This window comes from Bos indicus, chromosome 3, assembly GCF_029378745.1.
Source record: "Bos indicus isolate NIAB-ARS_2022 breed Sahiwal x Tharparkar chromosome 3, NIAB-ARS_B.indTharparkar_mat_pri_1.0, whole genome shotgun sequence".
NCBI classification, from domain to species: Eukaryota; Metazoa; Chordata; class Mammalia; order Artiodactyla; family Bovidae; genus Bos; species Bos indicus.
Window position 1 is genome coordinate 106801913 of NC_091762.1, and position 16752 is coordinate 106818664.

A 16752-nucleotide genomic window follows, 5' to 3' on the forward strand; every position below is an offset into this window, starting at 1 on the left:
TGCCACCTGAGCCCCCCTGCAGCCCCTGCCCGCCCTCTGTCTGCTGCCATGGATGGCACCCTCGTGCTGCGTTGAAGGGCAGTCCAGACGCCTGGGGGCTCTGGGCAGGAAGCCAGCTGTGACCGGGCGCCTTTGTCCCGTGGGTTGTTTCCTCACCAGGAGAACTAGGAACTCAGCCCTTTTCCTTCTTCCTACTGTTGAACAGCCCTCTCACTGCTCTGCTTCTGGAAACTTCTGCCTGTCCTGGCTGCTGCTGGAAGACTCCCGACACCCAGGGCGGTCAGGTCCTCATCTCCAGAAGCCCCGGAAGGGGGCTTCCACCCAGTGCCGCCCATCCCATGCCCGCCTGGTGACGGTCCCCTTTCACCCTGTGGCTGTCCCTTCGGGTACACTATCTCCACTTTAGGATCTGGGCCTCTCGCCAGGGTGAGGCTCCAGGGAGGCCTCTCCAAAAGGCCTTCCTGGACCAGCTGGAGCTTCGTGTTCTTACCCACGAGCTCCTGTCTGGTGTGTGGAGCCCTAGGGCCACACTGAGAAAGCGTGAGCTCCACAGCAGGCTTGTGTTGAAACACACACACACACACATTTTTTTCTCCCTAGCTTGTGAGACTGTGGATTCAGGATGAAGTACCTCTCTGCCCCTCTTGGGTTTCAAGGGAGTATGAGCAAGAGGCCGGTTTAGGCTACAGGACAGAGCGGAAGGGTCTAGTGTCTGATCTGGACAACATAGGAACACTATGATTTGCGATGGGAAAACCCACTGAAGTCCACTGGTCAGGTTTCTAGAACCCCTCCTACCTAAGTCACAGCCTCTGGCCACACACAGGCAGACTGTTTATTCAGAGGAGACTTCCCTGAGGAATGTTAGCACCCACAGTCTCTCCCTCTTCAGCTGACCCTCTGACCAGTTTACTAGCTGCCTAAACAGTCTTTTTCCCTTCTAGAGACATCCATTTAGCTACAAGAAGGAGAAATGTGGGAGGCAGAGGAGGTGAGGCTACAAGTAAAAGAGTGACAGAATGAAAGGCCCTAGAAAAAAAGTCAGAGGGCCAAAGGAAAACCATCTTTCATTCAGACAGCATTTCTCCTGATCACAAAAAATTCACATTTATGCAGATTTTCATGGTTCTAGTAAAACAGAGCCTTACTGTAGACTCTGGGTGTTGTTCTATAATAGGGGTAGGGCTGCTGCTGCTGCTAAGTCGCTTCAGTCGTGTCCAACTGTGTGACCCCAGAGACGGCAGCCCACCAGGCTCCCCCGTCCCTGGGATTCTCCAGGCAAGAACACTGGAGTGGGTTGCCATTTCCTTCTCCAATGCATGAAAGTGAAAGTGAAGTCGCTCAGTCGTGTCCGACTCCTAGCGACCCCATGGACTGCAGCCCACCAGGCTCCTCCGTCCATGGGATTTTCCTGGCAAGAGTACTGGAGTTGGGTGCCAGGTAGGGCAGGCACAACCTAATCTGCCCTGCTCAGCCGTTGGTCGGCACTGCAATGGGCCCCACCCCCAAGCGAGTAACTCAAGGAGGTACCATTAGTGGTTCCACTAAGCCATTGGTCGGCACTGAAGTAGGCCCCGCCCACTCCCCTTCCTCTGTATAAAAGGAGCCCACGTTTGGCCTGGGACAAGATAGTTTTTTCTAAGGCCCTAGCTTGCCGTCTTCTTGGTCTGCTAGCTTTCTGATTAAAGTCATTCTTCCTTGTCCCAACAACTTGTCTCCCAATTTATTGGCCTGACATTTGGTGAGCAGAACTAGCTTGGGCTCAGTAACAAATTTTGATGAGCCAGCCAGGAGGAGCCTTGATGCTTGTGGCTAGCTGGCCCCACGTAGGGTATTTTCCGGTAAGGCCTTAGGAGCTGCTGGGACCACTTGTCCTGAGGGTCTAACCTTCAAAATTCCCTGAAGTGGCCCTGGTTGCCCCAGGGCATGGCAGTTGGAGCAAGGAACTGACATTCGGGAGCCAACAGGTTCCCTATACCATATACAGCCGTGAAGGTTTTCTCTTCTCAGTTAAGGCTTTTTCCTTTAAGGGAAAAGCCAATTTGTTCATTTGACTGGGATATCTTGTTGGAGAGGGAAATTTTTGGACTCTTCCTGTTGTGAACCAGTTCACTGGGTTTTGTTTGGCATTTGTTCAGGATGGAATCTCTTTGTGCTTTTGATATTCAAATTTCTTGTGTTGGTGTGTGTTTTGTTGTTCTTTTTTTAAATGTATTTATTTTAAAATTTTATTATTTACTAATATATTTTTATTTCTAGCTGCACTGGGTCTTTGCTGCTGCACGTGGGCTTTCTCTAGTTGTGGCGAGTGGGGGTTACTCTTTGTTGTGGAACACGACCTTCTCATTGCAATGGCTTCTCTTGTTGCAGAGCACAGGCTCTAGGTGCACAGGACCCATGTCCCCTGCATTGCCAGGCTGATTCTTAGCTATTGGACCACCAAGGATGTCCGTGTTTTGTTATTCTTGAACTTATAAATATGGGAATTGTTTGTCCCATCATCTCAGGAACATCTGTCCCTAAGGAAAGCTCTTTGGAGTGTATCTTAAATAAATGGGTAAAAATATAGCTGTGGGCCTATGACTAAGAAAGAGATGATATTCTTCTGGAATAGTGTGTGGCCCTGGGACTTCCTTGATGGTCCAGTGGTTGGGAATCTGCCTGCTAAGGCAGAGTACACAGGTTTAATCCCTGTCCAGGAAGATCCCGCATGCTTTGCAGCAAAACTCACGAGCCTGCACCACAACTACTGAAGCCGGTGTGCCCTAGAGCCTGGGCTTGCAACAAAGAATAGCCCCTGCTGGCCACAACTAGAGAAAGCCCATGTGCAGCAATGAAGACCCCGTGCAGCCAAAAAATTTAAAACAATTAAATTAAAAAAAAAATAGTATGTGGCCCCAGTATACATTAGGATCAGGAGAGCAATGACCCTTGAACGGCTCACCTAATTATTATACAGTCTTGCATTACAATTGTTTTGTGAAAGAGCATGTAAAAATGATGAGATCCTGATGTAGAAGCATTTATGCTACTGTATCAGGAGGAGAAGGCAGAGGCTGCTGCATCATGGTAACAGCGACTAAAGGGAAAACCTGTTCTACAAGAGGGAGGGAAGAAAGCGAAAGTGAGGACATGTTATTTCAAAACTTGAAACTCCTCTCTGGCCAACCTAGCTCTCCCACTGGCTGAGCAGACAGCAGTTGTTCTAGCCACCCCACACCCACCATGCTACCAACGTGTTTACTGCCTCCTGTTTCCCCTACTTATGGGGATCAGTTAGAGGTTCTATGTTAACCCCCAGCTTCCCCGATAGCTCAGTTGGTAAAGAATCCACCTTCAATGCAGGAGACCCCGGTTGAATTCCTGGGTTGGGATGATCCCCTGGAGAAGGGAAAGGCTACCCACTCCAGTATTCTGGCCTGGAGAATTCCATGGACTGTATAGTCCATGAGGTCGCAAAGAGCTGGACACAACTGAGCGTCTTTCACTTCACTTCATGTTAACTCCCAGGCACAGGGACCTGGTTTGGTGTCACCATTTAAGACCCAATAGGGCACCCAGTTTGGACCGGGAGCCACTTCTGGGACAGGGCAATTTTCTTTGTGCTGATATCCTGTAGGAGGTTTTAATGCAGATGGCCAGCCGGCTTGGTTTCTATGGATGCACAAGCCATTCTCAACTCCAGATCTGTTTAATTGGAAAACCCAATAACCCTACATACTGAGAGGACCCCTTCCATATGACTGAACTTTTCACTGCTAGCTTTGCCACTCACTATTCCTCCTGGGCAGGCACTCATACTCGTATGAATATGATGCTTGCTGGGGATGAAAGAAGGATAGTCTTTGACAAGGTTAGAGAGGAAGCAAACCAGCTTCATCTAGCAGATCCAGATGGAATTCCAGAAGCAAACCTGGCAGTCCTTATTGCCGAGACCAACTGGGATCCTAATAATGGAGACAAGCTGCTCCTAAAGCATTATAGGAAGTGTGGGTCTTTGAAAGATCAGGCAAAAGACTTAAACAAAATTCAAGAGATACACCAAAAACTCAGTGAGGATCCATCAGAGTCTCTAGAAAGAATTTATCAAGCTTATAGGCACAATACTGGTGCAGATCCCGAGGCCCCTGAAAATATGAGAATGGTAAATATGACCTTCATTGGGCAAAGCGCCCAGATATAAGAAGAAAATTACAAAAATCAGATGGTGCCTTTGGAATGAGCCCTTCTCAATTGATAGATGTTGCTTTTAAGATGTTCAACAACAGGGAACAAGGTCAGAGTAAGAGGATGCAAGACAGAACATAACTTTTCTGGCCACAGCGTTGGATTCCTGGAAAGCAAGTACCCAGGAGAGAAGTGAGCCCACACGGGGAGGAAACAATGTGTTTACTGTAAGAAGGAAGGGCACAGAAGGAGTGTCCCGGGCTGAAGAATAAAAGAGTAAAACAACAAAAGAAAGACAGGAGCCTCCCATCTGGTAGAAAGATAGGAACACTCAGATGATGAATGAAGAGGCCTGGGGGCTCCCTTAGACTTGAGGTGCCCAATTCCACTTTCCCCGCAGGGTCCCAGGTAACTGACAGTGAGGGACAAGTTGACTGACTTTCTGATTCGTAGACACCAAGGTGACACAGAAAACATCTCAGTCCATCCTGGTCTCAAGAGTTTCTGGAAAAGTACAAAATTATTCTTTCTTACAGACCTCTAGAATGCCAGTTAGGTGACCTCATCTTGAAACACAGTTTCTTATATATGCCAGCATGTCCAATCTTTTGGGTTGAGATCTCGTTTGTAAATTAAATGCTCAAGTAACTTTTTTTTGTCAAAGTAGCTTGACATCAGGGTCCCACCAGAGCATGCTGTAAGCTACAGATGGCATTCATAGACACCCCAGAAAAGGTGACAGAGATCTTCCCCACCGCTTCTGCCCTTGAGGTCTAAAAAAAGGTAAGGCTGGAAGTATGGGCTGATGGCACCCCAGAAGGCCAAAAATGCATGGCTAATATAAGTCCCATTAAAAAGGGACACTGGGACACCTAATCTAAAACAATACCCTCTGAGGCAAGGGACCCAAAAGGGAGTTCAGCTAATTCTTGAAAAAACTCTTAAAACAGGACTGACTAAACATTGAAGGTCCCCGAATAACACCCCATCCTCCCAATCAAAAAGCCAAACTTGGACTTTCCGGGTGGTGCAGTGGATAAGATCCGCCTGCCAATGCACGGGACATGGGTTCAATTCCTGGTCCTGGAAGATTCCACATGCCGAGGAGCACCTAAGCCCGTGAGCCACGACTACTGAGACAGTGCGGAAACTACCGAGGCCCGTGAGCCTAGAGCCTGTGCTTTGCAACGAGAAGTCACAGCAGTGAGAAGCCCTCGCAGCGCAACAAAAGAGTAGCTCCTGCCAGCTGCAACTAGAGAAAAAAGTGCAGTAAGGAAGACCCAGAGCAGCCAAAAATAAAGATAAATAAAAAATTTTTTAAATGCCAAACTGAACAGAGTATCACTTTGTCCAAGACTCAAGGGCTATTAATGAAATAGTTCAAGGTTTGCACTCTGTGGTACCTAATCCATTGTTGTTTATTTGCTAAGTCATGTCCAGCTCCTTTGCAACCCATGGACTGCAGACCACCAGGCCCCTTTGTGCATGAGATTTCCTAGGCAAGAAGACTGGAGTGGGTTGCCATTTCCTTCTCCGGGGGATCTTCCTGACCCAGGGATCGAACCCATATCTCTTGTATTGGTAGGTGGATTCTTTACCACTGATCAACCTGGGAAGCCCAACCTAATCCACACACTCTGGTTAGAACTCTTCTGGGAGAAAATAACTTGTTCTCAGTTTTGGACTTGAAAGATGCCTTTTTTTCTGCATTCCTATTGCAGAAGAATCACAGCAGCTGTTTGCTTTTGAATGGCAGGACCCAGAAACACAGAGTCCGATAGTATTGTTGGACAGTCCTGCCTCAAGGACTTAAGAATTCCTCCACCTTGTTCAGAGATAACGTTAGCTAGGGACCTGAGAAACTTGATATTGGATGAAAAACTCTTATTCCAATATATGGGCAATATGCTTTTAGCAAGACTCACACATGATAAATGTCTACAAGATACCATAAGAACCCTGAATTATTTGGCTGATTGTGGATATAAGGTCTCCCAGAAAAAGGCCCAAGTACGTAAGCAATAAGTCACATATCTGAGTTTTGTCCTTTCCCATGGACAGTGAGGGCTTTCGCCTGCAGGTAATCACAGGCTTGGGAACACCCAAGATTCACAGACAACTCAGGGGGTTTCTGGGAATGGCAGTATTCTGTTGGATTTGGATCCTGAACTACGGGCTCATAGTAAAGCCCCTCTATGAAGCTTTAAAGGGACATGATTTTGAGCCCCTTACTTGGAGTATGGAATGCAAAAATACATAAATGGGGCCTAACCCACAAAGGACCATCCAGTGAGTCACTCAAAATTGCATGATTTGTGTGAAAAATAACCCCAAGACTGCTGTCAGACCTCCCCAGATAGGGACTCAACACAGAGGAGCCCGCCCCACTGAGGTCTGGCAAACAGACTTCACTCAAATGCTTTGAGTCACAGGAAATTTCAGATGCCAGCTAGTATTTGTGTACACTTTTTCAGGGTGAGTGGAGGCATATCCCACCAGGAAAGAAAAAGCCTCTGAAATGCTTAAGGTTCTCCTTAAGGAAAGTAAAAGTGTAAGCTGCTCAGTTGTGTCCAACTCTTTGCAACCCCAAGGACTGTAGCCTGCCAGGCTCCTCTGTCCATGGAATTCTCTAGGCCAGAATCCTGGAGTGGATAGCTGTTCCCTTCTCCAGGGGAATCTTCCCAACCCAGGGATCAAACCCAAATTGCAGGTGGATTCTTTACCATCTGAGCCACAAGGGAAGCCCTCCTTAAGGAAATAGCCTCCCAATTCAGACTGCTTCACTCCCTTCAAAGTGATGACAGGCCTGCTTTTGTCTCTAGCAAAACCCAAAGAGTGTCTAAGGCACTGCAAATTACTTGGAAGCTACATTCATCCTAGAGAACACAATCAGCAGAAGAAAAAAAAAACAAGAAAATGAACCATACATTAAAGAGGAGCATTGCTAAAATATGTGAAGAGACTAATTTAATTTGGGATACAGCCTTGCCAGTTGCCCTGCTACTAGTCAGAGTGGCTCCTAGAAGTAGGCTTAATTAAGCCCCTCTGAAATATTGTATCATTGTGGTCATTCCAGATGTCTGCCCGGGCAGGAGAGTCTATAAGTGCTCTGAAAGATCTAGCAGTTGCCAATTATGTGAAAACTCTGGGCACTATACTAATCTCTGTTCATGAGTTTGCTTCCAGCAGGTCTGACTATCCAATTGAGGTAGGCTCGCATCCTTTTGCGTCTGGAGACCAAGAGAGTTTTCTCTCATTAAAACCCAGAGAGAATAAGGGCCTGAGCATCAGCTGATTGCAAGTGGACAGGCCCACACGTGGTCCTTACCATGCACTCATCTGTCAGTTTAGCTGGAGTAAAGCCATGGATTCATCACACTTGGGTTAAGATAGCCCATTGTCATCAGAAAATGACCCAGCTCTTGGGATTTCCCTTGTGGTCCTATGCCTAAGACTCTATGCTTCCATTTCAGGGGGCCTGGGTTCCATCCCTGGTCAGGGTACTGGGTCCTATGTACCGTCAAATAAATATTTTAAAAAGGGAGAAAATGACCCAACTCCTGAGAGACCTAGAGAGCAACGGGTTTGTGAACCCTTAGAAGATTTAAGGTTACTCTTTGAAAAGGGTAAATACTGAGACTAAATTTTCATGGTAGGTACTTCCCTGGTGGGCCAATGGTTAAGAATCTGCCTTCCAATATAGAGGATGTGGGGTCAATCCCTGGGAACCTGGATCTCACATGCTGTGGGGCAAATAAGCCTGGCATGCCACAACTACTGAGCCCATGCACCACAACTAGAGAGAAACCTGTGAACCTATGTGCCACAACGGAAGATTCTGCAGGCCACGACAAAGATCCTACGTGCCGCAACTAAGACCTGATGCAGCCCCAAATAAATACATCTTTTAACTTTCATAGAAGGATTTCATTATGTTCAAATAGTTGTAGATAAAGAATTGTAGTGCTTACTAAAATTGTAACGAATATTCTCAAGATAAAGAATTGTAGTGCTTACTAAAATTTTAAGGAATATTCTCAACCCAAAGCTGATCAATTCCATTTCAGAATCATCTCCTCATCGCCCCTATTCAACAGGAAGTAGTCAGAAAGATCCTTGCCCCTTTTACCACAAGACTGTGAAATGGACATTGGCAGTGGGGAACAGGGGCGCGGCAGGCACAACCTATAGCAGACTTGCTCAGCCATTGGTCGGCACTACAGTGTCCCTCTCCGAAGACCCTCCCCTAAATGAATTACTGTCAACAAGCAACTGTTAGTGGTCCCAGTAAGCCATTGGTTGGCACTGCAGTAGTCCCCTCCCCCTCCTCTGCATAAAAGGGGCCCAAATTGGGACTGGGACAAGACGGTTTTTTTGAGACGCTAGTCTGCCATCTTCTCGGCCTGCTAGCTTTCTTATTAAAGTCATTCTTCCTTGCCCCTAAAAGTTGTCTCCGGATTGGTTGATTCGTCAAGGGGGGAGCAGAGAGGACTTATGCTCCGTAACAGTTTCTCCTCCATTACTTTCCCCTACATTTCAGGACCCACTTATGACAGCAGAAACTTCAATGAAACCCTTACTGTGGGATCATCTCAAGCTGCAAAGAATTTAAGGTAAATATTGTAATAGAGCAGTGAGGGCAGCCCCTAATCTGCAGCCATTACTGCTTCTCATTACTCAGCATCCTGTTACCAAGCAACGGGTCCTGCTCAGCCATTGGTCGGTGCCTCGGTGGGCCTCCCCCATAAGCAACCAACTGTCAATGAGTGACCATTACTGGCCTTGCTCAGTCATTGGTCGGTGCTATAATAGATCCCGCCTGCTGCTGCTGAGGCTGCTGCGAAATCGCTTCAGCGGTGTCCGACTCTGTGCGACCCCGTAGACGGCAGCCCACTAGGCTCCTCCGTCCCTGGGGTCCTCCAGGCAAGAATATTGGAGTGGGTTGCCATTTCCTTCTCCAACGCATGCATGCATGCTTAGTTGCTTCAGTCCTGTCCGACTCTATGCAACCCTATGGACAGCAGCCCACCAGGCTCCTCTGTCCACAGGATTCTCTAGGCAAGAATACTGGAGTGGGTTGCCATTTCCTTCTCCAATGGGCCCTGCCTACAAGCCACTAATTGTCAAGAAAGGAAAGTTAGTGAGGGGATTCAGAAAACAGTGGAGTGATGGTCATGAGGTGGAGAGTGAGGTAACAGGTAGATCCTGGCTTTCTCCCGGAAGCCCTCCAGCTCACCCAGGCTTGGGCCAGCAGGTGAGCCGGCGTGCCCAGGGAACAGACTGAGGGCTGTATCCTGCAGGGCTCCAGAGCCCTCACCAAGGCCATCAACTAGCCTTGGCCCAGGCCTTGAGGCAGCAGTGAACCTCTCCCCAATCCTTGTCTCTGTGGCCAGATAGCAGTGGCAGTCTGCCTGGGTCGCAGTTTGTGGGACCTGATCTCCCCCCTCTTTGGATGGCCTGAGGAGCTTGAGAGCTGGTTGGATTGGGTGCCTGGCTCCTTCAGTGATGATAGCTGGGCAGAGTCTGGGAACCTGGCCCTCAGGGCGCTGCCAACTGAGATCTGCCTCCTCTTAGCCAGGACTGAGACCTTGGAGGGTGAAAGTTGTGCCTTGGGACCTTTCCCTTTCTTGTCAGGGCAGAGAATAACATTCATTTGGTAGAGACTTACAGGAACATCCTTACCTGACAATGACCTGACTTTAAGAGCAAAGGATCTGTCACCAAGAAGTTTGTAACAACTAATCAGGACCCCCCCTCACCTTGCCTATAAAAGGGCTTTGCTGAAAGTTTTCAGGGTTCTTAGGGCATGAGCCATGCATCTCCTTGCATGGCCCTGTAATAAACCTTTCTTTGTTCCAAACTCCAATGTTTTAGTATTGTTTGGCCTCACTGTGCATCAGGCACAAGGAGTTGCATTTTCAGTAACAATATCACAGACAGTGAGGAGGGTGAGGGAAACAGCTTTCTCAGAACTCACAGGACATACAAGGCAGTGTCTCTGTTTTCCTTTAATTTTTAATCAAAGGCACGTCTCTCCTGAGAGAACCTAGGCTATCCAGGGGCAGCCAGCCTGGGATGGCAGGACAAAGCTGGCCAGATGCTGGTATGCTGGTATGTGACTGTGGCTTCCTTGGAATGCAGTCCTGGGAGGTGACGGCAGAAGCGCACGCTCGGGGACCGAGGTTCACTCTCGGGCTACATTTTGACCTGCTGCATGGGTCTGAGGCTCGGGGAGACGGCAAAGGGGCTCCCCGTGCTCTTTTTGATGTCCTCCACTGTTAGGCCGTCCCAGAGCTCCATCAGGGTCAGCCCTGTCTTCTTGTGCACGTCAAACACGGCCTTCTCGGTGATGATTCGGTCCACGCACCGCTTCCCAGTCAGTGGCATGGTGCACTTCTCCACGATCTTGGGTTCGTTGGCCTTGTTGCAGTGCTCCATGGTGACTACCCCTCGTGTCTTGGAACTGGACACCAGATCCATCGCACCCCCCATGCCTGTCACCTTCTTGCCGGGTATCATCCAGTTAGCCAGGTCACCGTATTTGGAAACCTGCATGGCTCCCAGCAAGGTCAGGTTGATGTGCCCCCCTCGAATCATGGCAAATGATTCATCGCTAGAGAAAAAAGAGCCCCCGGGAAGAAGGGTGACTGTCTGCTTGCCTGCGTTGATGAGGTCCGCGTCCACCTCCTCTTTTAATGGAAAGGGACCCAAGCCCAAGATCCCGTTCTCACTGTGAAGGTGCACGGTGATGTTGGGGCTGATGTAGTTGGGGGCCAGGAGAGGGATGCCGATGCCCAGATTGGCGTACATGCCGTCCTCAAATTCAAGAGCTGCCCGCTTGATGATCCGTGTCCTTATGTTATCTGAAGACGTGCAAATTTCATCATCCTCTTTCCGGACGGTTAAACGCTCAATTCTTTTCTCATATTTTTCCCCCTGTATTATGCGATCTACATAAATGTTAGGAACATGGATGTCTTCTGGGGCAAAGGACCCCACGTCCACAATTTCTTCAACCTCCACCACGGAGGTTCTGGCGGCTTTGCACATGGGCACGTTGAAGTTCCTGGCGCTGGCCCTGAAGATGACATTTCCTGCCCAGTCGGCCTTCCACCCTTTCACCAAAGCAAAGTCAGCGGTGATGGCGTGTTCCAGCAGGTAGTGCTGCCCACGGAACTCCCTCACCTCCCTGGGCTGGCTGAGGATGGCGATGTGGCCGTCTGGTAAGTACCTGATGGGTGCGCCTCCCTCCTGGACCAAGGTCCCGTAGGCCGTGGGGGTGTAGAAGGCGGGCACACCGGCGCCCCCTGCGCGGATGCGCTCGGCCAGGGTGCCCTGGGGCGTGATCTCTAGCTCCAGCTCACCCGCCAGGTACTGGTGCTCACAGAGCGAGTTCTCCCCCAGGTAGGAGCAGATGATGCGGGTGATCTGCTTGGTCCCCAGTAAAAGGCCGAGACCGAAGCTCTCCACCCCCACGTTGCTGCTGATCACAGTCAAGTCCTTCACGCGGGTCTTCAGCAGCGCCCCTATCAGGTTCTCCGGGATGCCGCAGAGCCCGAAGCCCCCGATCATGATCCTCGAGCCATCAGTGATGTCTCCCACGGCCTTCACCGGGTCCGTGTAGAACCTGACGCGCGCGCGGGCGCTGCAGGCGAAGCCGCACGCGCCACCCTTCGCCAGCGCGCGCCCCGAGCGGCCGGCGGGGACCCGGCGCCCGAGCACCGACGCCAGGAGCCGCAGGGCCGCCATCGTCCGCTCCGCTCCGGCTCGGGCTCCGGGCCCAGCGGGGACAGGCGGGGACAGGAGGCAACCGCGCGTCCCCGCCCGCGCGTCACAGAGCAGGGGGCGCCCAGCCGTGATGGGCCCGCCCGCCCGGTTCCCGCCGCTCCGCTCCGTCTCCGCGCTCCGAGGGCCCGAGGGGCCGAGCTTCCCGGGCCGCGAAGGCGGGAGGCGGGACCGCCTGGATCATCTGGAGGACCAGAGGGATCCCGGGCCTGACTCGGAGACCCCGAGGCGACGTCCCTCCCGGGAAGCCTGGGCGCCGGCCTCCTGCTCTCTCCATCGCCACCCTTCCTCCCAGGCGCGCTACTCCCGTCGCAGCCCACCCCCCAGAATTCCACCTCTGGGGCACGGGCTCCAACACCTGTGTCCCCAGCACTCCCCGTCCAGAAACGACATTTCCACGGATGTCAAGCCGGGCCTCAACGACAGCCCCGCCGAAGACCTCTTGCTTTCCTGCATCAAACCTGCTCCTCTGTTTGTCCCCACCTCGGGCAAGAACAACACCAAACCTGTTAAAAAGAGCCACTGGCTCAGCCCTGTCACCAGCGCCTCCTCCAAGCACCCGCCTCCGTTCCCTGCCGCTGGACAAGCTCCCCCACCCCAGCTCCCACCTCGACCCTGTGAGGCTCTGGGGCCTCTCTGACTTCACTTCCGTCCCCCAGAGTCTACTCTCCCCACTGATCAGAGGATATTTATTTTGCACATAAGATAAATGGAATTTTCATTTTACAATAGTTGAGATTCAGAGAAAATACTCTAAGATTACATAGAGAGTTCTCATAGGCTCAGACCCAGTTTCACCTGGAAAGTGTTAACATTTAAACGACTGTGGTACCGTTGTTACAACTAATGAACCAATATTGGAGTCTTATTATTTACTAAACACCATGACTGACCCGGATTTCATTCGCTTCTCCATTAGTGTCTTTTTTCCTGTAGAACGTGCTTCAGTTTCAGGTTGTCTGGTGTTTTTCTCATGGTGAGACTGGGGTTCTGGGTTTCGAGGATAAAGACCACGGAGGTGAAGTGTTCTCATCTTGTCAGATCAAGGGTGTCTGGGAGCTACATGAGGTGTTCATGGGAGCCCAGGTACCTGGCTGAGGGGGTGCCGCTCAGGTTCCCCCCTAAAGTTACTGCCTCAGGCTGTGCACACTTTGGAAGGAAGTCACTAAGTGTAGCCCACACTGAAGTGGGGGAAGAGGCTACACCTCCTTGAGGGGGAGCGTCTCAGAGGGTTGTTTTATAAAAAAGCTGAATCAGATTCTGCCAGCCTCCATTGCTCTTAAATAAAATAATACTGATTTCATACTTTATATTTTGACCCCTTCTCTCAGCCTCCTCACAGTCGCTCCCTGGCCCTCTGCTCCAGCCACGGTGGCCCCTTGCTGTAGCTCAGACATACCAACGTGGGCCTACCTTCAGCATTTCTAGTCCCATTGCTGGGATAAAAGAGGCTCTCCTGCAAACACCTGCTGAATGAATGAATGAAAGCATGAATCCTTACTTTACAGATGAGGAAACTGAGACTTGGAAAGGCAAGCAACCTGCCAAGGTCACTGACTAAGAAGGCTGCAAAATCCAGATCCATACCCGGGGCTCTGCCTAGGAGTCTAAGGGTGTGGGCACATCCCCTCACCCTGCCCATGATGGAAACTCCTGGGGCAAAAGGTAGCTCTGTAGAGTAGAAAGACTCTCCCATTTCTTGGGGAGAGAAAACTTGAACTCACTCTTAGCAGCTCTAGCCTTGGTGCTGCAGAAGGAGAGGATCTCTGCCAGTAGGGGGCTTCCCGCTGTGCCACACTGTGGGACCCTTACCCCCTACCCGCTGAGTCCCCTCCACTGAGAAAGGCCAGCCCTCTGGGGCCAAATGAGGGGGCTCCAGCTGTGTCTGCTGCCAGCAGCTTCCTTGGAGGAGCCCCCAGGGGAAGGTTCGATGCTGAGCCCTGTCTTACCATCATCTGTTTCCACATAGAGGCGGAGTCCCAGGTCCTTGTTACGGCTCAAGAGCCAGCGGTCACTGGCTGCTGTCACGTCCAACACCAGCCAGCCCTCGTCCCCAGATCGGAGCGTCTGAAGATCCAAAAAGAACAAGTCAGACTCCCTGTGGACACGAAAGAACAATTAACCGAGGGCCGGCACAGCTGCCTTTGTGTTTCCAGTGCCCACCGGGGGACCGTTAGTGGGGCATCTACCCGCCTGGCTCTGGCCTGGGTGCCTTCCAGGCCTTATCTCACTGTCTACTCTACAAAGATGTTACAGAGCCTGTGTACAGATGGGGAAACTGAGGCTCAGGAGCTCAGTGACCCATCCATGGTCCCACAGCCAAGACGGGACTTGAATCCAGGACTGATGCTGGCCTGTCCCCGTGGTGAGACGAGGCCTTGGGCCAAACATCTTTCTTCTCTGAGGGTGGGCTGCCCAGGAAGCTCCCCTTCTGTCTTCTGGGAAATGCACCCCAGGGCTGGCTGGACCAGACACTCCGACAGAGATTTGAGCAGATGTGTGTGGGGCTGTGGGACAGGCACCTGTTGGACTGCTCCGGGACCACCTCGAACATGCTGATGTGGAGCGTCTGGTTGAGCGGGTGGGTGCTGGGCAGCTTGTAAATCCGGAACTCCGCGGCTGTGACGGCCTCCCCGGCCGGGATCTGGGTCAGGTCAAAGTGGAACTCCTTCCAGTGGGGCTCCTGGTGGCCCAGAGCGGGATCGCGCTCCACTGCAAGACAGAGTGGGGCTGGCGGTCACTCGAGGTTCGGGCTCGGGCTCCAGGGAGGGAGCCAGGGGCCTGGGCAGTCTGGGCGGGACTGACTCCCTCCTCGAGAACAGGCTTGTCTCAGCTCTGTCTCCTGGGTGCTCAGAGGGCTCCGAGAGCTGTGTGGTGAGATGCCTGGCTCAGCACTCGGCACGTGGCAGTGCCGCAGGGCAGCGTCCACGTCTGGCCCCCGGGCCCCAAACCCAGCCTGCCCCGCTCAGCATCCTACTGGACCCACAGATGGGGTACAGGACAGGTCCCTCCTCTGGGGAGACAGACTCCGACCCAAGGCAGAAAAGAGACATAGCTGAATCCATTTAAGTGAGACGAGGGCTCCGAGATTGGGCGTGTAGCTGACTTCAGAGCTGGTCTGGGGGTGAGAGTGGATGTGCCATGATGTCAAGGGAGAAGAAACCACAGAGGCAGGGACCAGCGTTAGTAAAGGTCTAGAGCTGAGGGACAATGGCACCAGCAGGGAGAAACAGTCATAACACCCAGCAAAGGGGGAGAGGAACAAGAGGAAAGAGGGAGAGGGATCTGAGAGAAAAGACCAGGAAGAGGCACGGTAGGGGGACAGCTCCTGGAAATGCTGGCGGGGGAAACTGGAGGGTCCCATGGCGTGATCTGAGGGGGCTTCCTGGAGGAGGTGACACCTGGACTGGCCTTGAAGGACGGGAAGGAGTCTTGGGAGGACAGGTTTTCTAGGCAGAGGGGACCTCTACACACAGGTGTGCGGAGCTGGGGCTCGTGGTGTGAGTCTGGCTGTGGTCCAGCTGCAAGGGCTGGAATCCTGGCCTCAGAGCGTGGGCTGTGCTCTGACCAGTGGAGGGCCAGGGTTCAGGGCAGCAGGGGGTCGTGGTCTGAGGGTGGAGTGGAAGCTGTGTGTGGAGGCGAGGGTAAAGCCCAGACTGCAGGGACCCGAGACGGGCTGGTGGCGGGGCTGCTCTCACTGTCTGGGCGAGAGACCGCAGGAGTGGAGTAAACCCCACATTTCCCCAGCTGCCGGAAATGCCCAGGACAGTATATTTAGGGCATCTCACTTAGCCTCCTGTCACTTTCAAACACTAAAAATCTGTGTTTCCACAAAGCCGGGGCGGGAGCCGCCCTCAGCCTTTCCCTAAAACCAACACTGAGATTTTAATTACATGTTTGTGAGTCTTTTTAAAAATTCTCTCTCTGGCTACTGGACTCAGTGACCACAAGTCACCAGGCTGGTGCTGGAGGCGGATGTGGGAGCACTTCCTGTCCTCGCGGTGGGGACCTGGTCCAGGGATGGGCAAACAGCTGTGCTGGGCGGGGCCAGTGGACACACGTGTTTGGCAAGGAGATGGGCTTTTCATCCCCAGACCAGGGAGGAGGGAACAGAACCCCCATCATCTGACGGGGGCTGGACCCGCAGCAAATGCCCACCCAGAGCCAGGCTGTTTCGTGGGCAGCATGACACGGGCAGATCCAGGTCCTCCCACACAGGCAGGGCGTGGAGGGCAGGGTTCCGGACCTTCACCGAGGGATGCTCGCCATGAATATCACCACATGAATCCCCTCCTCCCTACAGACACACACATACACAGCTTTGGGGACAATTTCCGTGGATTAGGTGACTGCAGAGACCACCTCTGTTACGTGGCTATGGAAGCAGCCTTGATCTGCAGGGTGAAATAGGTCCAGGCTGTTGGCTGTTCCAGGGAGTGACCCCAAGAATGAAAAGGGGTCGCCCAGCCATGCCCTGTGCCGGACCCCTCTCAAAGCATCCTGAGGTGTATCTGCCCCCAAGGCACAGAGGGGGCTGACAGGTGGGTCCCTGGGAACCTGTCTGCAGGCTTGACACTGACTCACGTTGGATCCAGGACTGAGGGAACAACCGCGGACCTGCCAGCTCCGTGGGCACCAAGCTCTGTGGCCTCCCTCCCTTGCTGACCTGGGGGCCCACATGTGCTGGGTCCAGAGAGCCCTGCTCCCCTGGACTGACCTCAGCTCCCAGCTTCTGTGCTGTGGGTTTGTGAAAGCGATGCCCACCCAACCCCCACCCCATGGTTCCCGCACAGGAAACTG

At 52.1% G+C, this 16752-nt stretch overlaps 2 protein-coding genes across 2 annotated transcripts in view; both read right to left on the bottom strand.

Moving 5' to 3' along the window:
* Window positions 1-16752, bottom strand: part of BMP8A (bone morphogenetic protein 8a) — a 43809-nt gene that overhangs the window by 12275 nt on the left and 14782 nt on the right. Inside the window, exons 2-3 of the mRNA XM_070786783.1 lie at window positions 14475-14664; window positions 13902-14050 (exon numbers count right to left, since the gene is read on the bottom strand). Of these exons, the coding sequence (XP_070642884.1) occupies window positions 13902-14050; window positions 14475-14664 (339 nt within the window). The remainder of the gene's footprint in view (window positions 1-13901; window positions 14051-14474; window positions 14665-16752) is intronic.
* Window positions 10144-11931, bottom strand: LOC109557109 (succinyl-CoA:3-ketoacid coenzyme A transferase 2, mitochondrial-like). The gene has a single exon (XM_019958440.2). The coding sequence runs from the start codon at window positions 11914-11916 to the stop codon at window positions 10363-10365; it is 1554 nt and encodes a 517-aa protein (XP_019813999.2). The 5' UTR covers window positions 11917-11931; the 3' UTR covers window positions 10144-10362.

What these genes read in the sequence shown, in the direction of transcription:
- LOC109557109 (XM_019958440.2), bottom strand. Translation starts at nt 11,916, where the DNA reads ATGGCGGCCCTGCGGCTCCTGGCGTCGGTGCTCGGGCGCCGGGTCCCC.